We start from the raw sequence: 25,313 nt of genomic DNA on the forward strand, positions 1-25,313 counted from the left end.
TTAAATGAATCCGTCAAACAATTCTATGGTCATCATGAGTATGAATTCAGTATGGACGAACAGCGCGAAAACACATTGGCCTGTATTTTCAAGTCCAGTTTTACCTTGGCAATGGTCTCACTCTGCTTAAATTATGGGAATCCAAAAATTGTCAAAAGCTCATTTACATTGTCTTATTCTGTTTTTTTTTGTATGAATGTTATCTTACTTTGCCTTTTCTACTCGCTGTAATGGAGAAGAAAACTATTTAAGTGATCATTCCAAGACAGTTATGAAAGATTTGAGTGTCAAAATGTTGATAAATTGAACCTATCTTGTTTAATGAAAGGACAAGTCCATCCCAACAAAAAGTTGATTTGAACAAATTGAGAAAAATCCAAGAAGCATAGCACTGAAAATTTAATCAAAATCGGATGTAAAATAGGAAAGTTATGACATTTAAGAGTTTTGCTAAATTCCACAAAACAGTTATATGCACATCCTGGTCGGTATGTGAATGGGGGACTGATGACGTCACTCACTCACTTTTTCTTTTGTATTCTATTACATGAAATAAGAAATACTTTAATTTTCTCCTCATTGGAAGGTGAAATAATTGTTTTCCTCCATCAACATGCTGGGGAATTACAATTGTTCTAACATTTCATGGTCCAGTAAAAACCAATCCTTATTGTCAAATCCTAAGAAAATGGAAATTTGTATAATTCAAACAATAAAAAACAAAAGAAATAGTGAGGGACACCATCGACTCCCATAGGCGGCGGAAGCGGGGGGGACGTGTCCCCCCCCTAAATTTTAGGTGGGGGGACTGTCCCCCCCTAAATTTTTTTTTGCTAACCTTTTTTTTTTTTTGCTTGTCAATTTTTTTCTCTGCGTCCCCCCCTCAATTCACGTGGACCCCCATTGAAACGTGTGTTGCCCCCCCCAAAAATTTTTTTTTGCTAACCTTTTTTTTTGCTTTTTTTTTTTTTTGCTTGTCAATTTTTTTCTCTGCGTCCCCCCCTCAATTCACGTGGACCCCCATTGAAACGTGTGTTGTCCCCCCTAAAATTTAGGTTGATTACTTTTTTTTTTTTTTTTTTTGTCAAAAATTTTTGGAGCACTTGTCCAATTTTTTACATGTGTCCATCCAAAAATTTCAGGTAGACACCCCCCAATTTTTTTTCCTTCCGCCGCCAATGTCGACTCCCTCATTTGCGTGTTGTGCTTAGTTGTGCATATATAACTGTTTTGTGAAAAAGAAACGAAACTTTAAAATGTTATAACTTTCTGTGTCCCGGATCGGACGTGAAACTGTTCTCTGTTCCAAAGTAAGTCCAGATGATAAGATTTATTTTTCCATCGTACTATAACTTTCTTATTTTACATCCGATTTTGATGAAATTTTTAACATTATTCTTGTTTGATTTTTCTCCATTGATTCAAATCAACATTTTTCTGGGGTGGACTTGACCTTAATAGAGAATTTTGTCACAATGGGTTATCCATAGTTAAACCACATATTAAGACCATTTTAAATATAAACTGGAGTTAATGTAGAATACAGGCCAATGTATCTGCCAATCACCTACATTAGGTGGGGGTATAAAGAATTAGTTTAAATACCTACATTAATAATATGTAGGAATATTATTAATATGTTACCAAGTAATCAAATTACAGATCCATTATAGTTATTGACCATAATGGAAATTACTAAAGTTCTTTTATCTCACATTGACCATGTTTTACCATGATATCAATGTCAATGGAAATGTCCATGATAGAAACAAATGTATGATACCAAAATCAGAACACAAAATACATCATCAGGATGTTGAATATACTGTACACATTTATTTTGCACTGAAACATAAAATACATAATGGTATATGCCGCGAATATGCAAATTTCTTGCAATTGATTGCAAGTTTCTTGCAGAAGATCCCAATTTACTTGCAGTTGATCCCAAGTTTCTTGCAATCGATCACAAGTTTCTTGCAATTAATCACAATTTTCTTGCAACTGATCCCAAGTTTCTTATAATTGATCACAAGTTTCTTGTAATTAATCCCAAGTTTCTTGCAATTGATTGCAAGTTTCTTTCAATTGATCCCAAATTTCTTGCAATTGATCCCAAGTTTCTTGCATTTGATCACAAGTTTCTTGCAATTGATCACAAGTTTCTTGTAATTGATCCCAAGTTTCTTGCAATTGATTGCAAGTTTCTTTCAATTGATCCCAAGTTTCTTGCAATTGATCCCAAGTTTCTTGCATTTGATCACAAGTTTCTTGCAATTGATCTCAAGTTTCTTGCAATTGACCCAAGTTTCTTGCAATAGATCATAAGTTTCTTGCAATTGATCACAAGTTTCTTGCAATTGATCACAAGTTTCTTGCAATGCCCCAATTGACACATTCCCAGCTTATCAAATTCAAGGATGAGTTGTCTGGTAATGAGGCACTTATCGGGGGCCATTCAATGACAACTTGTCATTTGATAGTTGCCATTGTAACTGCCAGACGCCTGTGCTACTCAATCAAGCAAACGCAATGAGATTTGTCAGATCTGACATCTTCCAGGGGAGCATTTCATCAACAGTTTGATCAGATCTGACAACTTTCCTTGATTTTGATTGGCTGAGAAGCACAGTTCCTATGGCAACTGTCGGATAAAATATCTGACAAGTCCTTTTATGAAACACTCCCCAGGGCTCTGTAACACTAAGATTAGCGATTAATTGCCAAATACTAATGACCAATCACAACCATTGTTGCATGTGCGTTCTGCTCATTAGACTGACTTGGAACCAATCAGAATTGTTGTTCCAAATTAGCGATTAATCACTAACCACTGTTGTTAGGGGTCCCTGACGACAAAAGTTTATGTATCACCCCTGCAACAAAAGAGCCTGCAGATGAATATTAGGATTTATCATAATGTTGATCACATTTCCACTCCCTGGGGAGTATTTCCTGCCTGGCTCCTGCAAAATAGCACCACCAAATCTTATACACAATAACACTTCCATCCTACTGGGTATCCATTATCATTACATAAAGACTTGACATATTATGCATAGTTTTTGCTTATTCTTAAACATCCATACTATAAAAATTTACAGACCTGAAATAAATATAATTGGCGTGTCATACGTAACAAATAAAGAACTCAATATAAATGCAAGACCTCCAGTTTAAAAACCTTTTATTACAGATCTCGTTCATCATTATTGAAGGTTTCTACATTTCTGCAATTACAGTATATTTTCCTATTACGTATAGTCAAACAATTTCTTTAAAAATAATAAAGTTGAATCTTCATGACTTAATTGCAAAATTATGTTTAACAGGTATATTGATATTCCTTCATATCCATAATGTATACCAATGTAAATGTATACATTCAGTTTTTCATCTGTGCTATGTGCATAATTGTATCATTTGAAATTAGCATCTTGAAATCAATATAGTGGAAAATGGCAAATGATGGTATATTTCTTGCTAAAGGACACTAGCATTGAGATGGGATTTGAACCCTGTACCTTGCGAATGGTAGTTTGTACACACATCCACTACACCACACCCCTGCTACAAGAAATGACAAGTAGTACGGTACATGCATCATTGAACACAGGTGCACAGACAGTGCAATGAATTTCAAGTTCATAAATACAGAATCTAATAAATACATATAAACATATACTACCTTGCTTTTACACAAGGGTAAAACTGATCATGTGAAAAGCTGATTGGCTTCAAGAGCTTTCAAGTAAAATAGTCCTTCCAACATCATCAAAACTATAAATATCTGGTGGGTGTTTCATAAAGCTGTTCGTAAGTTAAGAGCGACTTAAAGAACGACTGGTGATCCCTTCTTGCGGTAAGTGGTATATTGTATTGGCGATGGTTTAGCGCGTAAGAAAGGTTCACCAGTCGTTCTTAAAATCGCTCTTATCTTATGAACAGCTTTATGAAACGGCCCCCAGAACAGATGTAAACCCTTGACCTACAGGGCTTACATGTATGTTCACTTTGTCTTTAAGAAGTTGATTGACTTCACTGACTGTCTAATACCACATTGGCTAAACCCATTTGGTCTACTATCAATGTGGTCTAATTGCCATTTGGTCTACACTATGCTTGGCCTAATACCCATGGTAAATTGCTGATTCTTCCACTGCCAACTCGTCCACTCACCACATGGTCAACCTTGATTTAGTCTAATGCCATTCCGTCCATCAACATTTCGTCCAACAACCATTTGGTCCAATCATCACTTCATCTACTCACCATTTCGTCTATAACCAGTTGGTCTAATACCCATTTTCTTTTCATTCATTTTGCACAATTAACACTTTAGTTTCATTAGACCAAATGGTATATGGACTAAATGGCTATTGGTTCAGCTGCTTAGACGGAATGGCATTAGACTAAATGAAATTAGACCATGTGGTGAGTAGACGAACTGATGATAGACCAAATGGTAGTAGACGAGTTGGCTATTGGACGAATTGGCATAAAACTAATTGGAAATAAACCTTACCCACTTAGACTAATTCTCATTTAGTCTAATGCCAAGCTGAATTAATTTTGAATTTGTCTGCAAATAATTTGCTTTTTGTCAAACGGCAACCTGGGGCCTGTTGCATAAAACTTTTACCTGAGAAAACTATGGTAAAAACTGAAAACTAAGGTTAGTCTGATTTATGCCATTGACTTTAACACAGGGCAAAAACTTCGGTAAAAACAACCCGAGTTCTCTCAGGTAAAAAAAGTTTTATGCAAAGGGCCCCTGGTTTATGAACAGATTACCAAACAATGTTGACTAGTGGTGTTAGAACAAGTGGATGATATATGAAATTAGATAAAATAGTAACTGGGCTAAATGGAGATAAGACCAAATGATAAGTAAATGAACAGGTTATAGAGGAAATAGGATTAGACCATGTGGGATGAGAACAAAACAGAAAGAAGACAATTCAGATGAAGGCCAAGTGCAATAATAGTGATTTTCTTTTTAAAGGGGAATGAAACCTTTGTAATTAGTAGGCTTGTGTCGAAACAGAAAAATAAAAGAAATAGATCGACAAAAGTTTGAGAAAAATCGGACAAACAATGAAAAAGTTATGAGCATTTAAATATCGCAATTACTAATGCTATGGGGATCCTCCCATTGGCAATGTGACAAGGATATGTGATGTCACATGTGAACAACTTTCCCTTTGATGGACTATAAAATACCACCAAAATGTCTGTTTTTGCTTTTTCTCATGGTGATACTTACTCTTTATCCATGATGTATTCTTTAAAAATCTGTATTACATGCCCTCCTATAGAAAGAACATATGATCTACTGATAGATGTGATAAAATAGGCAATTTAAGTGAAATATATACTAAAGTAATGGGGAAAGTTGTTCACAGGCTACATCACACATCTTTGTCGCATTGCCAATATGAGGATCTCCATAGCATTAGTGATCGCAATATTCAAATGCACATAACCTTCTCATTATTTGTTCGATTTTTCTCAAACTTTTGTGGATCTGTTTCTTTGATTTTTCTGTTTTCACACAAGCTATTATTATTCTAAAGGTTTCATTCTCCTTTAAGGTCTTATCAAAACTAGACTTGGCATTTCAAATCAATCAGCCTTCCATACTGAGATTTTCACTCCTGTGTAAAAGCGAGGATAGAGGGCGGAATGTCTCATGAGATTTGTGGAGTGACACCTATCCTTTCTAATATGTATTCAGGCATACAGAAGACTGGGTTGACTGGTTTGATCTTCTCTGAGTAGCTCCCAAGAAGAGAGAGACCAGCGATACCAAACAGGGTATGGAATGGGTCGACCTGAAATTGGAAAAAAAATAAATTAGAAGATTTCAGAGCTTTCATTGCTTTAAATCAATGTAGGTATAAAAAAAAAAGATGTTTGTATGTACACTGGACAAAAAAGAAATGCTATGACTTAGGCCATTATTCAACTTCCCCTAAAGCAGAGTCTATTTTATTTCTAATATACATGCAACCTCCATTTCAACCAAAACTAATATCAATTATATCAACAGCAAGATAGTGGTAAATGGCTCTCTTCTTTCATAATTTGATGACTTTGAATATTTTCCCCCCTCTACGACTACTGGTTAATGCCATTCTATGTATGGTTCAAATAATGTTAGGATGCTAAACATTTTCACATTAATTCAATATCACCACACTCATATCCATATTATGGTTTAACGAAAACCTCCATCTGATAATAAAAGAAAAATATCTTACCATGTCACCAGGCCGGTCTGCAAAGCCGCCCGTCTCATCATCTTGGCAAGCCAGAATAAATCCTATAAGTTTCTTACTATCTATCCAATGTAATCTATTGATAATCTTTAGTGATGCTAAGACCCACCATGAATAACAGACATCTGGAAGCTTCTCAGGCCGACCTAGAAAAAAAATAGGAAGTATTCCAAAAAGTATGTTTCTAAATATCTCAATCCATTTCCTTTATACATAATTCACACACCAGTGGTACTAGGTTCATCCCCGACAAAGAATTGGGGGTCAAGCTGTTCTTTACACACAATAGTTGGTACCTCCAAGCGTTTTCTGATCAGAACATGTCCCATTGCCACTAGCCAAGACCAATTCACTGCAGAGTCATTCTAAACATTAATTACAATCTATTGCCCCCAATCTACAACTTCACACCAATGCATCATTTCTACAATAGAATGTTTTATCAAAACACTCACATGGATGGATGCTATGAATGTCTAACAACTACAAGACATGTTTTTAAAATATGCTTTTGTATTGAGGTCAAAGCATCTCTTGACAATGTATGTAAAAAGGTGTATGCCTGCTTAGGTATGCTAAGAAGGGTGAGGCCTTATGTTGACCAAAATACCCTCAAGACTCTATACCTATGTTTAGTTCAATCACACCTTGATTACTGCTGTGAAATCTGGGGGTTGCGTTTTAATATGCACACAGATCGTATAATTAAGCTTCAAAAAAGAGCTGCTAGATTAATCCTGAAATGTAATTTTTATACCCCCTCCAAAGAAATGTTTCGTGAACTCCAATGGCTCCCGTTCAATGACCGCGTTACCTATTTTAAGTGTATTTTTATGTATAGATGTATCAATGGTCTGTCATCGGAATATTATCGTAATGTGTTTACTTTTGCAAGTGATTCTCATTGTTTTAATACTAGATATGCAGCAAAAGATAATTTGATCACCCCAAAAACTCATACCGAAATTTTTAAACACTCTTTATTTTACTCAGCGATTTTACTTTGGAACAACTTGCCATTTAATTTGAAACAGTCAAAATCTTTATCAATCTTTAAACAGAAACTTAAAGTGCATCTTTTTAAATTCTAAGTTTTATTATTGCCTCTTAAATTTGAAATCAACTTTTTATGTCTATCTACTTTATTTTATTTATATGTACTGCTTCGTGTGTAATTTTGTTAATTAGTATCATGCTTTTAACGATGTCGTATGTTTGCTACTATGTTTTCTGTTATGATACGAGTCATGTTATTTAGAATATTTCTGTGTATATTTTAAATGTATTTAAATGTTTTATACTTGTTTTTATCATGTATTCCAGGGCCCCACGGGAGACCAGTTTATTGCTGAGTGGGCTACCCTGGTTAAATATATTGAAATAAATAAATAAAATAAATCTCTGGAAACATACAGTGTAAAAATTATCTGTTTATGTTGTCTTGTGCTGACCCCCCCCCCCCCCCTCCTCGCTGTGAGATAGGTCCTCCCTACAATAGCCCAGCTTTATAATGGTCCAAAAACAGATAAAAGTATTTACAGCCAACGGAATAAAGATGCTTTGGGAAGTGTTTCATGACACAAATTTTCACTGACAATTTTGCTCTGAGCCAGTCAGATGCAAGGTTTACAGTAGCTTATAACAAGAGGTCGACTATCTTACCATTCAGACCACCTGACGGGAGTTGTCTTTCACACAGCCACCAGCCTAGCAGATCAGCATTGACATAATGAAGGTTGTTTGTAACGGATAGGAACCCAACACAACAGTAAATCTATGGACCAAGGAGACACAGACAGATATGAAAATGAAGTAGATTGAGCCAAACATGTCCAGTCAACTTTACCCAAGTCAAACAACACCTAAGTTCATCCTCTCTTTATATTCTATTGTTTACCCTTCATGGGTTGATTTTTGTGAAGGTCGAAGCTATTTATTCATTCCCAACAAGATCAATCACTAAGTGGCATTTATACCTTGGTCACATTTGCTCTACGGCGGCCATACTGCGAGTCGAAAACAGCTGTTTCATTCATTTTAATTCAAACCACCAGTATGTAGTTGGACAAAAAAAAATGTTAAAACGGCCATTTTCGACTTGCCGTACGGCCACCGTAGAGCAAATGTGACCAAGGTATAAACTAAGTCGACTAGAGACAAAATGAAAATAGCATACAGATATATTGATAGTAGACCAATAAGTTTAGCCAATGTGGTATTAGACTATATGGGAAGCTGACCAACTGCTTGCAGACCAAGTCACTATAAACCATTCTTACCTGACCAGAATGGGACTCGGACCCCGGTCTGACCCCAAATCCTCCGTCAAAGTTCATACAGGATACAACAAATTGCACTGCTTTCTCCATGTTTGGCAAGGCTTCTAATCTTTTCTACATGTGCAAAAAAATATTTACAGAGTAACAGAGAATAAAGGATGTATGGGAGAGACAGAGGGAGAGAGAGAGAGAGAAAGATAGGGGGAAAAAGCAAAAAAAAAAACAACAACACAAAGATCATTGATTCAAAATATAGAAGTGTATTAATAATAAGACTGCTCATGAAAACTAGTAAACTAGAATACTCATTAATCATCACATTTATTTTAAAATGAAGGAAAGAGAGATATAGGGAAAGCCCCCCCCCCTTCAAAAAAAAGATCACTAAATAGAATTAAAAAATTGATCATCCTATTCTTTTCATTTACAATCATCTACATTTGTATCATAAAAACAGCAGTTTTGATTAAATTTCTTTTAATATATTTTGCTACAAATTCACATTGTTTTCTACATTTTCTACATGATGAGGTCATTATGATCTTGTGGTACTGACTATTGTCTTTCAGTGAAGGTGTCATATGGGTTTAAATCCAAGCTATGAGGTTTTATACCTTACAGGACTAATTCCTTGAATGCACCCAACAATAGAAATGGAAGTGTGAGCTGAAACCAGGTTAATAATATTCTGCGTTGGAATAGACTTTATCCCAATAGATTTTGTTATACAAAAGCCTGTTATGGTCATGACTTACCATTAATGACAATGTTGCTACAGCACAAAAGGAAAATCTGGTGTCCACCTCACCTGTCAAAGAGACAAGAAGCAAAGAAAAAAAAGAAGAATAAACAACACCTATGAGCATGATTCATTGTTCGGAAAGTGGTGTGTGTGTGTGCATATGTTTCTTGGGGTGAAGTTGGGGAAGGTTTGAGGTTTCATTCCACATCAGCATTATAAGAGCACTTCTTTTCCAGTTCATCAAAGAAATTTCTGATGCAAACTTGAATTAAAATCAAAATTCAGATCGCTCATTATTTTTTATGCAAACAAGACAGGAATGGTCTCAATTTAAAAAAAAAAAGAAAAAACCCAACAACATAAATTACAAAACAGAGCAGAACATTACGTGATAACACCGTTTGGAGTCGGACAGCAGTTCAGATTGCAAACTGCGGTGTTATACCCCATTTTTCGTTTGGGTCTCCAAAATATCATTTCCAAGCCCTTATCATCCGCGCTTGGCAAGGTAATCCCCGCTGTCTCAATTTCACCCCCACAGGCCAGTATATGAGCGTTGAGCAAAGGACCAAAAGATAAACAACAGCTGTGCTATTACGTAAGACTTCTCTGCCTGTAGTAGGACCTTCGGAATGAAATTATTGTATTCGATATTTAATCACGTTTTCAAAGGCATATTGTATTCAGTAATCCAATGTTAGTCCATTTTCAATTTCGAACGAAGAAAATCGACCTCGAAATAAGGAAAGTAAGCGAATAAAAATGACGGCATGTTTTGCAGAAACCGAGCTCAGCGCTGCGCATGCATCCCATCGTGTGTGGCCCCCTACTGTGACTGTATATGCCGGGCTCTTGTGTTATCTTCGGACCGACGTCAAGAAACAGGTGTTTTGATACTTAAATTGCTTGCTTGGGGCATGTTAGGGTTTGTCGTATTTGGAGAAGAGAATTGATGAGAAGGGAAACCGGGGTATAGTGATCTCAAATGGAAGTTTTTTGTCATGAATAGAACTGTAAGGAAAAAAAATAAGGACATGCATTCTATAAAAAAAATAATAAATGGATATTAAACAATATAACATTAAAAACTATGCAAGAACCATTTTGGCTGGGGGAAGGGGGGGGGAGGGTGGGTAGATAATTTTCCAAGGCAAGCTAGATGTAGTATCTTGGTAAACTGGGGGGAGGATAGGGCAAAATAAAGTTCAAATGCAAGCCAAAATATTGTTTACTATTTAGGAAATAAAACTAAAAGGTAAGTAGGAAAAAAATATGGCTTCTTTTGCCAACTTACCACTAAAATTAACTACGGTACTTACCCCATTTGTCCCCTGCAAATGACCCATCATCTTGTTGCAGTGATGTGACGTACTCAACAACCTTATCAACATCGATGACATCAAGGGCATCATAAATGGCTAAAATCTATGTCACAACAGAAAACAACAGAAATGTCAATTCTCGATTTCAATTGAATTTTCTTTTAATTAATTAAATATTAGTGATGACAGAGAGAATACCAATATTGCCAATTTTAAGAATAAAAATTATCCGAATGCATTAAAAAATTACTTAAAGGGGAAGTTCACAAAAAGTTTGTTGTAAACACAGCAAAAAAATATAATAAAAAGTATTGGTGAAGGTTTTAGGAAAGTCCATTGAATATTAAGAAAGTTATTAGAATTTCAACAACTTTTATTTGCGACGTCATAAACAAGCAGCTGCCTTTGATTTATTCAATATGAAATTCATAAATTTCACATTTTAGGAGCTCTTATGAAATGATTTGTGTATTGATATATGGAGGGTACCATAAAAACCATTTTCAATTTTCTGAAAAAATGACATTTCATTGATATTTTTTTACCATATGATATGTAGGAAAGCTGCTCGCATATGACATCACAAATCAAATAATTAGAATTCTAACAACATTTTTATTCTTAAATGATGGATCTTTCTCAAACATTCGCAAATATTTGAATTATTTTTTCTGCTATATTAACAATAAACTATTTGTCAGGGGAAACTTCCCCTTTAATATATATGACTAATATCGAGTGTTGCAAGATAAACAAATTTATATCACACTATTTGTTGTTGCAAGTTTACAATTGATAAATCAATTTTATTCATAGCTCTCATATCTAAGGATAGATTCATAGCTCTCGTTTCAAAAGTAAGACCAAAGACAAATTTGCAACTGATTTCAAGATTTATGATTGATTTGGGGACCCTGATTGCCTTGCAATTTTAGGCAGGTCCTTGCAATGCTCTATAAGACGGTTTCACCAAACAGGTCCCTCACCTGTATTGCACTTAAGGTGTAGAGAAGATGGGGGTCGTGCCCAACACTGGCACCAAATCCTCCACATTCATGCTGGCAGCTGACGATGAATTCAATGATCTCCTGTTTGTCCATTCGGTCAAGCTGACCCATCAGATCCATGACAGTGATACCCCAGTACATGCCACTCATCCTTAGGTATTCAGTCATCACATACTCCTGTTATTTTATATCACATAAAAAATGTCACTTTAAAAATATCATCATCCAACAACAAACCACCTGTCTCTTCATATTTCGAGATCAATAAGATTTTTTGAGCCCGAGATGACCTTTGACCTAATGATCATCATCAACACAAATGTGGTCTTTCCCAAGGATTATTTGTACCAAGTGTAAACACAATTGATGCAGAAATAAAATAGAGCAAACTGAAAAGACTTAATATTTTTGTAATGGACCAACAGACAAAAAACTACTAGTAACAGAAAAAAGTGATCTCTAGGTCTCTGCCAAACTTTGTTCAGGCAAAGACAAAAATTAAACAATCATCACTAGGCCTACATGTACATAAGGAGTTCTTGGGGTGCAGTGAAATTTTATGTATACATGTATAAGTTCTCCAATCTAACAAAAATAAAGGGGGTATATCAAAAAAATAAATAGTGATGATGATGATGATGATAATGATGACGATGAAGATAATGACGATGATAATGATGATTGCGGTGATGATGTGATGGTGTTCATGGTGAAGATGATGACTATAAATATGAACTAATAACATTACCCACTAGACATATATATAATTCCAAATACATGTAGCTAGAAGTATATGATAATTAATGATAAACTGTTTTTGTCGAAATGTTATGCACAGTATGCTATGACAAACTTCTCCAAGAAATCTATACCTTGAATAACCATACATTCTTGAAAATATCACATCCATAAAAAAATGACTTCAAAAAGGCAATATCAACAGAAATGAATTTTCCAAGGCACATTTTTAAATATTTGACTTTCATTGACATTGATAAAGCAAATCAATTGTTTCTTACATAATCATCTTTCTTAGAGCCATACTTGGCTATGTATTCAATATGTTTGTCCAAGAGGAGTTCCTTTGGTGCTGTTGGTTTTACTGTTACATCTTTGATGGGGGTACCCTACATAGAGAAAATATGGCGGAGAAATAAAAGGTAGATGTTAAGACATTATCTAATGTGAATTATTCTCAGTAAGTGACCCCTGTGTGCTGGCAATGTTTTGCTTCAATTTCATGTAATTACGACCAAATCAGGGGCCCGTTGCAGAAAGAGTTGCAATCAATCGCAACTCTAAAAATCACGCGCAACTTGATTTTCAACCAATCAACAGCGCGCATTTGGGACTTGCGATTGATTTTTTGACTTGTGTTTAAACGCAACTCTTTCTGCAACGGGCCCCAGTTAACTGTATCCAAACATTTCTATTCTCATTTTAGCACACATGGGTTCATTTGAGGTCGGATATACTCAGATTAGTAGCTACTCACACTTGTTCACTGCTACCATCCTGCCTGTGGAGAATCTACAGGTAGGACTATGGTATGCCAATGCTGTATTGAGCACACACTTTAAAAAAATCATTAAAATATCACTTTTGTGACCAAAATTATCGATTTCCATACAGTTGCAATTAAATTTTTATTAGTAACATAGAATAATTTTTGTATTGACCAGAGCGTTCAAAAACTTGAATTTTGGGCATATTTTTCTGAATGCCCTCTATTGGTGGAAAGTAATGCAAGAAAATTTTCATTTTTCAAGCTCTATTTTTAATAAAGAAAAATAATTTAAAGAATCAAATTTACTTAGGAGCCAATTTATATAGTGAAAAGCTGTAATGAAAACTGACAGTGTAAAAAAATCAAGCATTTTTCCAAAAGAAAAAGAGAAAATAATGCAAATATTGTCAACCTCATTTTGCCACACATAGAGATGTAACTGAGAACAAGGTTATATCATAACCTTGTTCATTGAATGAGTAGCTACTCACAAGCATAATGGATATTAACCTTGTGTTAGCTAATGATTTTTTTGCACGAACATCATTTTGGCATAATTAATATTTGATTGATTGACAAAGAGTATAAAACTCTCAATCTCATTTGAAAAAATACAAAAATTCAATTCAATAACATTTCATATACAGGAATCTAGAAGATTGAAAGAAAAATGTGTCCCAAAAAACTCAGACGCTTGAAAAATGGGACCTGTATCAGCAATTCAATTGGATATAGACACAGACATAGTGGCAATGACATAAATATAAAGTAATAAACACTATCTCAAGGACAAACATCATCTGATCACAATGCCATAATTGGAATGTCATGTCTCATGACAATGATGTCATAATGATTAGTACGCATCTGCATCAGCAATTGAACACTGAGTTTTGGAATTTCGAAATATAGCTTTATTCCCCTCCCCTCATCATGACTCATCCTAGTGTGGCAGTGACGACTGTCTACACCATGCACCAGTCCATGCATCAGTGCATCCTTTTTTGTGTGGGCAAATATAAAGCCGTCGAAAAAAATCATACGACACAAACATACGACGTTCTGAACACATGGGACCAAAGCAAGGAAAAAAAAAATCTCGAATAAACAAGTGCCAATTATACAGGGATAAAATACTTCTGTTGTTACTAAACTAAAGTCAGGACGCCCCTTCCAACATTTCATGATATCTATATTACAAATATAAGTTATAAACTTACCATTTCGTAAAATTGGTGACGACAGGCAATATTTTTTCAACACCTCTGCTCTTGATGACGTCATCACTTATTATTGGACAGACTGCCAGAGGTGAAAGTTCTTCTTGATTGCTGTTTTTTCATACTTTAAGATGGCGGATACGTACAAAAGTTTGGGCAACGATGGCCAACCTCAGCAAGCATCACCTCCACCTCCACAAAAAGAAACTGGTTTTTGTTTCAGGCTTTTCGTAAGGATTGTTGCTTCTGTAGCTGGAGTCTGTAAGTTAAGCCATTGTCCCACACATTCAACAGCATGTTTGTGATTGTGATTTTTTTTATTCGGATTCGCAAATATGATCAGCGAATCCGAATGCAAAAAAAAAAGAAATGCCTGTGAAAGAGTACCTACCATTTTAGTCTTATTGTTAGACATGGTAGATCCTAATAATAGACCATGCAATTTTGATGATGATTTGGTGATGGTCATGATGATTGATGGTGATAATAGTTGAGGATGATGTCGATGATGATGATGATAGATGATGATTTTTATGATGATGATGTCGATAATGATGTTGATGGTGATGATGACGACAATGTTGTTGATGATGATGATGTTGATGAGGAGGAGGAGGAGGATGATGATGATGAAACAATACAAAATATTATTTCTTTTCAGAGGACAGCAGCTCAGAGATTTGAGACTGAGAGTTGTTGGACAAGGTTTTTTTTTATTTGTAATTAAACTTTTTGGAATTATAAATTGGATGTATTAACAAATTGTCGGACCTGTATCATTCAGGGTGACCAGATTTCACAGAGTGAAATACAGGACAATCGACAAAGGAGGCTGCATGAGCAGATCGACCGAGCCAGGTCTTAATAAAAAAAAGATCAACAAAGAAGGCTACACGGTGTTAGACTTGTAAAAAAAAAAAATATGTAGAATAGGAAGGGAGGATGAACGAAAGAATATTAAATAGAAAGAAAAGAGGAAGCAAAAGAGATGAATTGAGAAGAAAGAAATAAAAAAATGAAGGGGAATATGCAGAAAAGAAAACAAATAAAAGAAGGTTAGAGTAAAAGAAAGATGAGAAAAGAATAAAAGAGAGAAAAAGGGTTTCCGTTATTCTTTAAACGATATAACATTTATTTTATATTTATTTTTTTTCTCTCCCTTCACCTCTTAGATTTACCACTTATTCATTTTGCTTTTTTTCATGTTTACTATGTTTAGGTTTTTTTTTTCTTCTCAATACGCCCCCTCTCTCATACAGCATCAGCTTCTTTATTTGCTTTTACCCTTTTAGGCAATTTGCTTCCCTTCCATATATACAGGTTTTTTTTATTCTACTATATAGTCTTCTGTTTTTTCCCGTCACACCCAGCGGATTACAATATCAGTTACACCATTTGTATATATTTTATATATTTTTTTATTTTGGATACATTTATATACTTTTACACTTACAGATTTATTTTTACACTTACTTTCTTCTCTTAGTTTGTTTAATGCTCTATCATACATACTTATGTCTTTTGCACATTATCAGTTGTTCCCTTCTCTTTCCCTTTTTTCCCCACTCTTATGCACCAGTTTATTATGCCTTTCTTTGTTACCTGTTTGACCCATCTCTCACTAATTCTCTTGTTATTCATATCTTCCTCATACCCGATCAGTTTTGTTCCAGATCCTGTTTGATGTTGCCTGCCTCATTATCTTAATCCCTCTTGGCTTGAGGTCTTTCTTTGGCCTTACTAACACCAACTTCCCTTTGTGTCTGCCTACTCCTTTTCTTTCATCCCCTTCATTAACCTGATTGGTTATCTCTTCTCACTAATGCCCCTTTTGTCTCCTTGTTCCAGTGTTGCTGTTGAATGTCTGTGGTCTATATTATGGTTGTTCCACCTTATATGTTTGTCATTTTGCCTCCGAAGAAGATTCTGCTAGGATCGAAAGCTTAGGCCCCTTTTGACTCTCTTATTCTTTAAACGAATAAGGAAAAAAAAGAAAGGAAGGGAAGGTGAACAAAATAATATTTGAAAGAAAAAAATGAATGACAAAAAGCAAAAAAGTAAGAAAAAAGGAGGAAGAAAGAAATAATGAATGAAAGAAAAAGGTTTCTTTCATAAAATGAAACAGAAACAAAGAAAGAAGAAAAACAAGAAGGGAGGAGGGAGAGAAAGTATAAGGGAAAATAATTAGAAGGAAAAATAAAATAATGAAAGAAAGGAGGATAGAATGAAAGAAGAAATAATTGAAGGATAGAAAGAACGAAAATAAAAACGAGAGGAAGGGAAAAGGAAGCAAAGAAAAGTTTAAGGAAAGAAAGGAGCGATGAAAGAAGAAAAAAAAATTAAAAAAGAAAGAAGGAAAGAAAGAAAAGTGAACAGAGAGAGAGAGAAAGGATCAGGAAAGAAAGATAAATGGAAAAAAAAAGGGCAAGCGAGAATGATAGAAGGATGAAGAAAGAAGGATAGAAAAGAAAGAGGAAAAAAAAATCAAATTTCAAGCAGACATAAAATCTAATAATCTAACAAAAATCTTAATGATATTTGAAGTTTTTTGATATGCGGTAATTTATTTTTTATTTTAAAGAAGTAAAATGTTTTATAAGTGAATAATATTTAAAAGTAAAACGTAGTCAAATTTGAAAATTAGATGAAACAACGCGGCATCACACACAGGCATCTCTCCCCCCGTCTCTCAATACAAGTTCTCACCGATCGCAAAATACAAGACTCAAAACAAAAGATGAAACAACTAGATCTGATATGAAAACTTGTTCCTCCAATTACATCACCAAATCAGTAATCTGAGAATCCAAAATATAATTATACAAATTTCCCGCCGATTTTGTGATTATTTTTGTGTAAAACCTGTTTATCATGACTGTGAGATTGTTTGCACCATTGAGAGTCTGCTCTGCTCCTACATGCCGAGCTAAAGTAGCCTGCCACACACATGCAGGAGGCCAGTAAGTTTGCAATATATTGCGTTAGCAAGAAAATCACCGCAGAACTTGCAAGAGTTGAAAGTTATTGATTTTATTGTTGTCTCTGCTTTGTCATCTGTTGGTTAATTGATGAAAATTCTTCACTTTTAGATATGTTAACTATATTTTGTTCAATATTTTGAAGTACGGGACAAATAGGCGTCCCGGAAGGGTTTGTCGGGACACCGGGACAGAGGAGCAAAATACGGGACGATCCCGGGAAATGAGGGAACGTCTGGTCACCCTGGTATCATTGGTTCTTACCTCTCATTCATTGAACAAGGATATGACCCTGTTCTCAGTTACATCTCTATGTGTGGCAAAATAGGTTGACGATGTTTGGATTATTTTTTCTTTTGGACAAATGCTTGATTTTTTTACACTGTCAGTTTCCATTACAACTTTTCATTATACAACTTGGCTCTTAAGTAAATTTGATTCTTTAAATTATTTTTTCTTTATTAAAAATAGAGCTTGAAAAATGAAAATTTTCTTGCATGTACATGTATTACTTTCCACCAATAGAGGGCATACAGAAAAATATGCCCAAAATTCAAGTTTTTGAATACAAAAATTACAATACAAACATTATTCTATGTTCCTAATGAAAATTGATTTTGCAACTGTATGGAAATTAATAATTTTGGTCACAAAAGTGATATTTTAATGAGTTTTTAAAGTGTGTGCTCAATCCAGCATCAATTGGCATACCATAGTCCTACCTGTAGATTCTCCACAGGCAGGATGGTAGCAGTGAACCAGTGGTTTTTACATTTATTTAGTGCCTTGACTTCATATACTCTACATGTAGTTTGAGTTATAGAATATAGATTATTATCCAATGCCATGGTAAACCCAAAAGAAGTAGTTTGGAGAAGAATAGAGTGAAAACACAAACATTAAAGGGGAAGTTCACCCTGACAAAAAGTTTATTGTAAAAATAGCAGAAAAAATAATAAAAAATATTGCCGAAGGTTTGGGAAAAATTCATCAAATAATTAAAAAGTTACTAGAATTTCAATTATTTGATTTGTGACGTCATATGCGAGCATCATTCCTACATAGCGAATGGTAAAAAATCAATGAAATGTCATTTTCTCAGAAAATTGAAAATGGTTTTCACTGTAACTTTTGTATATCAATAGACAAATCATTTCATACCCGATCATGAAAAGAAAACAAAATTAAGTCATCAGGAACCGTACAAAATTTGAAATTCATACATTTTATATTACATAACACATGGGGCAACTGCTCGTTTATGACGTCACAAATCCAAAATTTTGAACTTTAATAACTTTCTTACTCTTTAACGGATTTTCCTCAAACCTTCACCAATATTTTTCACTATTTTTTCTGTTATTTTCGCAACGAAGTTTTCTTCAGGGTGAACTTCCCCTTTAAGATAACTATTTTCCCTATTGTAATGCCGGAGCATTTTCGCCCTTCTCTGTTTGAATTCACGTGTATTATTTTGGTTTATTTCCAATTCGTCCAATTGCCAACTCGTCTACTATCATTTGGTCTACCAGCAGTTCGTCCACTCATCACATGGTCTACTTTCATTTAGTCTAATGCCATTCCGTCTAATAACCAGTTGGTCCAATAGCCATTTAGTCCATATACCATTTGGTCTAATTGGACTAAGTGTTGAATTGTGCAAAATGAATGAAAATGAAATGGATATTAGACTAACTGGTTATGAGACGAAATGGTCATAGACAAAATGGTGATTAGACGAAGTGATGATTGGACCAAATGGTTGTTAGACAACATGTTGATGGACGGAATGGCATTAGACTAAATGAAAGTATACAATGTGATGAGTTGGCAGTAGACAAATAATTGGCAATTTACTGAATATTGATGTTATCAAATATCTTAGGATTCATTATTATTACAATTTATGTTTTGTATTTCAGTGGCTATTATTCTTGGACTGGTATCTATGATCTCAATCAAAGGACTGTGCATTGTTGCCGGTATCTACATCATGTGAGTATAGCCCCTCTCCACGTGCAAGAAAATCATTGTGAATGGTCCTCTTAATTTCCTGTAACAATTTGTTCTTTATGAGACATATATTTGAACTGAAGCGTAGATCCATGTTTTGGGTGGCGGGGGTGGTGGCATGCCAAATAATATACAGAACTTTGCTTGACAATATTGTTATATGATTTATGATATTTCTATACCGAGTTTAATGGTTTTTATAGTGCTTTCCAATGCTTTTCGAAATATTTGCATTTCTTGCCATATAATATTTCTCAAGTTAACTGTTCATATTTTTTGGGAAAATCAATATGTTTTTTTCTCATATCGTATTTCTTGTTTGTTCGTCTGTTTACTCTGGTTGAACTTCAATTTCGAATAAAATGTTTTCTTTTTAACCTCTTTTACATTCAGGCTTCTTGGATTCCTGACGATTCTATTAGAAGCCCCGTTTTGCTGCCAGTTCCTTGACATCACAGACAAAGTCAGCAAATGGAGCGAAAACAGAGCTCCTTGGCAGAAGGCTCTCTTCTATCTCTTGTAAGTATTGAACAAAATCAACCTTTTACAGTCAACTTTAAAGGGGTGATCCAGGCTGAAAGTATTTATAGCTTAATAAATAGAGTAGAATTCACTGAGCAAAATGCCGAAAATTTCGTCAAAATCGGACAACAAATAGCAAAGTTATTGAATTTTAAAGTTTATCAATATTTTGTAAAAACAGTCTGTATGAATATTCATTAGGTGGACTGATGATGTCACGTCTCCACTTGTTCTTTTGTTATATGAGATTAGGTTTATTCAAATTTTTTCCTCCAAGAACTAGAAAAATTTGATTGACAACTGATTTAGTGCATTAGATATTTATTGCTGCAACTTATTTCATTATAAGGGAGACATATTATTCACACAAGTGTGAAATAATGGAAAAATATGATTTTATGTAATAACATAAAAAAACGGAAAGTGGAGATGTGACATCATCAGCTCGCCTAATGAATATTCATGACGACTGTTTTCACAAAATATTGCTTAACTTTAAACTTCAATAACTTCATTATTTCTTATCCGATTTTGATGAAATTTTCGGCGTTTTGCTCAGTGAATTCTACTTTGTGTATTAAAATATTTTCAGCCTGGACCACCCTTTTAATGCCCAGAGTTGAAGTAATTAGCCCTGTAACATAAAACTTAGAGATTGATTATTGGGCTTATATGTATGATTGATTGCATTGAGTATTTGAGAACATCAGCCCCCATATCAATCACTATGCATTGCTTTTATGTTACAGAGCCTAGGCCCTGCAGCTTAAATGATTACAATCAATCTTAAATCAGAGCAAACCATTAAAAACTTTGGAAAACCATGTACAAACAGTTCCAACCGATCGATTGTATCTTTTATAATGCAGGGCCCGGGTTTGTTCTACATCGAACAGATGACTCTGGTCCCAAATATACTTTCATTTGAATTTGATTTGATTCCATCGCAAAAGATTGGTCTCTTGAGAGAATGATATGTGTTGTCAGTATTTACTACTTTACTATAACACAACCTGGTATTGTGGCGTGCACCTGTAATCCAAAGCTACATCATGTATGTGGTGAAGTTATGAATTGATGCAGAGGTTTGAGCTGCTGGGAGCAATTCATAAAAGGAGTTGGAGCACATTTTATCCAAAAACTTATATCTATCCAACAGTTACTATAGTAACAGTGTTTCTCAGCTAATCAAAATAAAGGAAATTTGTCAGTTCTGACAACTTGTCAGACAAAGAATGTTGATGGAATGCTCCTTGGTTACATCTTTCAGGAGGTGATGTTGAAAGTCTGTCGGGAGGCAGCGTAGCTCAGTCGGTTAGAGCGCATGTTTCGGATACGATGGTAGATCTCAACGTGAGGGGGGTCGAGTCCCGCTCATGCCGAAACGCGTATAACAAAAAAAAATCTGATGCTATAGCGTTGTGTGTTAGCATCCCTCACCACTGTGTTCAGTGCAAATGTTGGTCCCTTGTATAGGAGAAACACAACCTATGCACATTAAAACCAATACACTATTTGTCAAAGAGTAGGGTGTTCACCCGGTGTATTGCACCTGCCAGTCCCGGCAAAATTCAGGTCAAGTCAATCTTGACCTTCATATGCCATCATAATCAAAATAATGATTGTGGGCATTAACATAAAGACAAGTCTGTCCAGACGTAAATTATCTGATTGATAAATGTCTGTAAAAACTCAATTATAGTTTATCCCTAATTTGTTATCTTGGTGTTTTTCTAAATGTTCTAATTACTCGTTCAACCTTGTTTTATCCCTTTGTGCCACAAATAGTTTACTAGATGACTTATGATACATGGTGTGTTTATTCATTTATTCTTTATGTATTTTGATCCCACCAGGTTACCTATTGTGCCGTTCTTCTTCTGCGTTGGAGTGAGTCAAATTTTTGCCTGCCTTGTAATCATGGCAACTGGCGTCCTCTATGGACTGGTGTTCATTGGAAAGAAGTAAGTTTGTTAAAGTCTCTTTATCCCTTGTAACTCCCATATCTAGGGGGAAAAAAGCATTTTGGGAGAGGGGGGGGGGGGGGGCGTTGCTAAATGATTCTGGTAGGAAATGTGTAATTGCTGAGAAGTGGACAAAATAAGCATGGCATTCCAGTTAGCCTTGGAGGTGTCGAGGTCTTTTTTCTAGCAATGATAGTGCGCTGCCCCACATGTGCTTTTCTGTGTCGTTGATCTTCTGTGTTATTTTTTTTCTGCTTAGATTTTATGATTTCATTTAGTTAAGTTGATGTAAACACTTTGTAGAGTTTTCCATGAAATCATTGATTGCTGCAATTACATTCCTCAAGCTTTGAGCTGAGTTACCCATAATATTTAACATTCTTATTTTTTTTTCTTCAGGGGTGATGCTGTTAAGAATGCCCATAGAGCCCAGCAGCAAGGAGGAGACATGGCATTATCAGACCCTCCATCCCAGGATCAATACGGGAAGAGAGAACTCATCCCTTGAATTGACATTGAGGGCGCCAGACTTATCAACCGACAGTGGTACATTCCACCCTCCAATACACAGCCTCAAATCGCGTCTGGGTAGCATTTCATGAAACAAATGAGTCAGTGATTTTGCTCTGACATCTGTTATAAGCTACTGATATCCTTGCATCTGATTGGCTTGGAATGAATAAGTCAATGAAAATCATTGATTGTTTGTTTTATGAAACACACCCCTGGATCATTCTGCTGTTATCATTCCACTTTTTTTCTGCTGCTCAGGTCTATTAAAATCCATAAAAATGTGTATTTTAAAATCCAGAGTATTTTACTTACATTGACATGCCCGAAGAACCCATTCCAATTTTCCTTTAGCTTGCACATCATCCATGATTTTTGTATACATGTTTTTTATTGTTTTATCTTCTTGAGTCATAAGCTACAGTTTTCCCACATTGGATGCAAGCAATCTCTGCACAAGCCCATTGTGGACCGGCTTGAACATCCAAAAATGTCAGCACACACTCATCTTACGACAATCGTGCATAGTATTTTGGCCTCTGTTTACCTCAAGACATTTGTACAAGAAAATTAAGAAATATGACAGTTGACAATCTAATCTCTATTCATAGTTGAATATAATATGTTAGGGTTTGGAAATAAGTGCTATTCAATAGCATTAAAGTATTTTAGTTGTTGGGAACATGCAAATTCTTGATTTCTAATTGTCATTTGATTTTTTTCTTCCAGTTCCTGACAAAATGGTGGAATACAGGATTCAAGTTTATTAGTAAGATGCCATTAGAAATTGGAGAGATTTTTTTTCGTCTTGGCACCACTCAGTGTGATAAAATCCTGTAATATTTTTGGCTTTTCAAGAGTTGAGATGTAGGAAAGTTTGCAGATTCTAGTGAATTTTAATTATTGAATTTTGTAACATCTTTGTATTCAGACTATTGGTAACTGAAGACTTGTGCAATATGCTAATGCTCACTGTAATATTGAGTAACTTTTAAATCACTGCACTGAGTTGGATAAATATATTTGATTGTGCATCTGTATGATTTGCACATTGATCTGAGCTTTTATTCAACATTTAAAATGCCCAATTATTTCATTTTATTTATTCATCATTTCTAATTTTTGTAATGCATCATTGTTTATTTATTATCTTCCTTTTAATTAGATTGTTTGTTATGTTGATTTTCTGAAAGTAAATGGATAGATTCTTTGTTGCCAATATGCATAGGATGAAAAAAAAATGAACTTCATATGTTATAAGGCAATTTAACAATTTAGTAATTTTCAACAAGTCACCAGTTTTGATAATTACCAGAAAACCAGATTCACCTATAGAAAATACTAGTATATGTCTACTTCCTTCTGTGTTCTCCCCATTAGGTAGTTCTGTGTATCCTTTGCATTAGAAACAAAAATAAGTGCAAGACCTCAGTCTTGTAATACAACAACTCAAGTTAAGGAGTGCTCGGAGCTATATGTTTCCCAAAGTGATGCAAATGCAGTTATTTTGAACAGTATATTAATTATATGAGGCATTAATTCCCGCTCTGAATGGATTTATGACTACATGTAAATCCCATCTTTGAAAAATATTTATATTCACAAAAATAAGTGAAATAATCAGCAGTGTGAATAATAAAGCTGCTGTCTTTTATCTAATTGTATCCCCAAATTGGGCACATTTTGATTAATCATTATATAATATTGACTGGCCTTGAGGGAGATACCAAATATATTTCCCAAACTAGTCTCATATTGCCCCGAGTCGAAGACGAGGGCAATATGGGTCTAGTGAGGGAAATATTTTTGGTATCTCCCGAAAGTAACGCCAGTCAATATTATTACTTGAGACCTTTCGTTTTCTGTGACGTGCCATGTGGACGTACGAGATTAAGGAATTTTGGGAGCACTGCGCATGCGCGAAGTAATCTGTGACAAGCCTTCTCGTCCACTGACCAAATCTGTGACTCGTATTTGAGGGTTTTGACGTTCGGTGTCATAGTGCTCGAACGAGCGCTAGTTCGTACATGATGACGTCATCCCAGCTTGGCAAAAATGAATGAAGCCGCATCAACACTCGAGTTTCGTTGATTCAGCAGGGCTGGTAAACTGCAAATTACTGCTTGTTACCAGCTTTTCCATTACATTTAGCGTGTCCTGTTTTCAGACACTACATATATCCGATAGGTAATTGATGTTTTATTTCCAAACAACCGTGTTTTTCGGCTTTTTGCGCAAGAGTGCAAATGTTGCACCCACAGTCGCCCCACTGGTTCGTAGCGTGATGCTACGCCTGATTCTCCGGCCAAGCATCGGCCCACGGCCCGCTCGCTATCACGCTGGTATATGCTGTGGCGTGGTACGGGTACGTCGACTTAAATCGAAACTGTTTTCATCAATGTACGAACGTGATACTGAACGAGCGGTGTCACCACTTGCGGTGAACTAGGAATACGTTGCAGTCGCAGACAATCGAAATCTCTCTACTATTACCTGTTACCTCTTTCTGGTACATTAAATTAACATATTGATAGATTATATAACTAAATTGTTGGACTTACCTTGGTCAAGCCTCTAAAGTCAATTCTGCACTTTACCATTATGACGTACTTACAAGCGCTTGGATCCAGCATTGTCTTTATTATGACGTATATTGTTGGTGCGCGGATCCTTATGAAGCGTATCTCTTTTATTTATAGCATCCAAAAATGCGCTGGGGATTGATGAGCTCGGAATACGGATATTATGGACCGCTAATTATTGTACATAGGTGCAGTAGGAAAATTACTCTTTTCGGGGAGGAGGGGTGTACGAATATTATGGTCACTCGTCATTCAGCTGATCGCTCACCTAGCCATTGTGACGTAGTTTATGTTGAGTTAATCAGTTAGACAGACAAAATACATGTTTATATCATGTCTCCAAAATGCCTCATTCAGGTAATAATCGTCCATATTGACAGTGTGGA

General features: G+C 35.3%; 2 protein-coding genes across 2 annotated transcripts; one reads left to right on the forward strand and one right to left on the reverse strand.

Moving 5' to 3' along the window:
• Positions 1 to 5,588: 5,588 nt before the first annotated feature.
• Positions 5,589 to 14,450, reverse strand: LOC121428486 (geranylgeranyl transferase type-2 subunit beta-like). The gene is made up of 9 exons (XM_041625114.1): positions 14,359 to 14,450; positions 12,651 to 12,758; positions 11,611 to 11,808; positions 10,622 to 10,727; positions 9,316 to 9,368; positions 8,561 to 8,674; positions 7,944 to 8,055; positions 6,264 to 6,427; positions 5,589 to 5,834 (listed from the first exon to the last, which is right to left on the reverse strand). Exons 1-9 carry the CDS (start codon positions 14,359 to 14,361, stop codon positions 5,691 to 5,693), a joined length of 1,002 nt encoding a protein of 333 aa, XP_041481048.1. The 5' UTR covers positions 14,362 to 14,450; the 3' UTR covers positions 5,589 to 5,690.
• LOC121428487 (calcium channel flower homolog) lies at positions 14,442 to 22,823 on the forward strand. The gene is made up of 5 exons (XM_041625115.1): positions 14,442 to 14,619; positions 19,259 to 19,331; positions 19,743 to 19,868; positions 21,728 to 21,835; positions 22,235 to 22,823. Exons 1-5 carry the CDS (start codon positions 14,490 to 14,492, stop codon positions 22,341 to 22,343), a joined length of 546 nt encoding a protein of 181 aa, XP_041481049.1. The 5' UTR covers positions 14,442 to 14,489; the 3' UTR covers positions 22,344 to 22,823.
• Positions 22,824 to 25,313: the final 2,490 nt, after the last annotated feature.

Source organism: Lytechinus variegatus, chromosome 15 (genome assembly GCF_018143015.1).
Source record: "Lytechinus variegatus isolate NC3 chromosome 15, Lvar_3.0, whole genome shotgun sequence".
Classification (NCBI taxonomy): Eukaryota; Metazoa; Echinodermata; class Echinoidea; order Temnopleuroida; family Toxopneustidae; genus Lytechinus; species Lytechinus variegatus.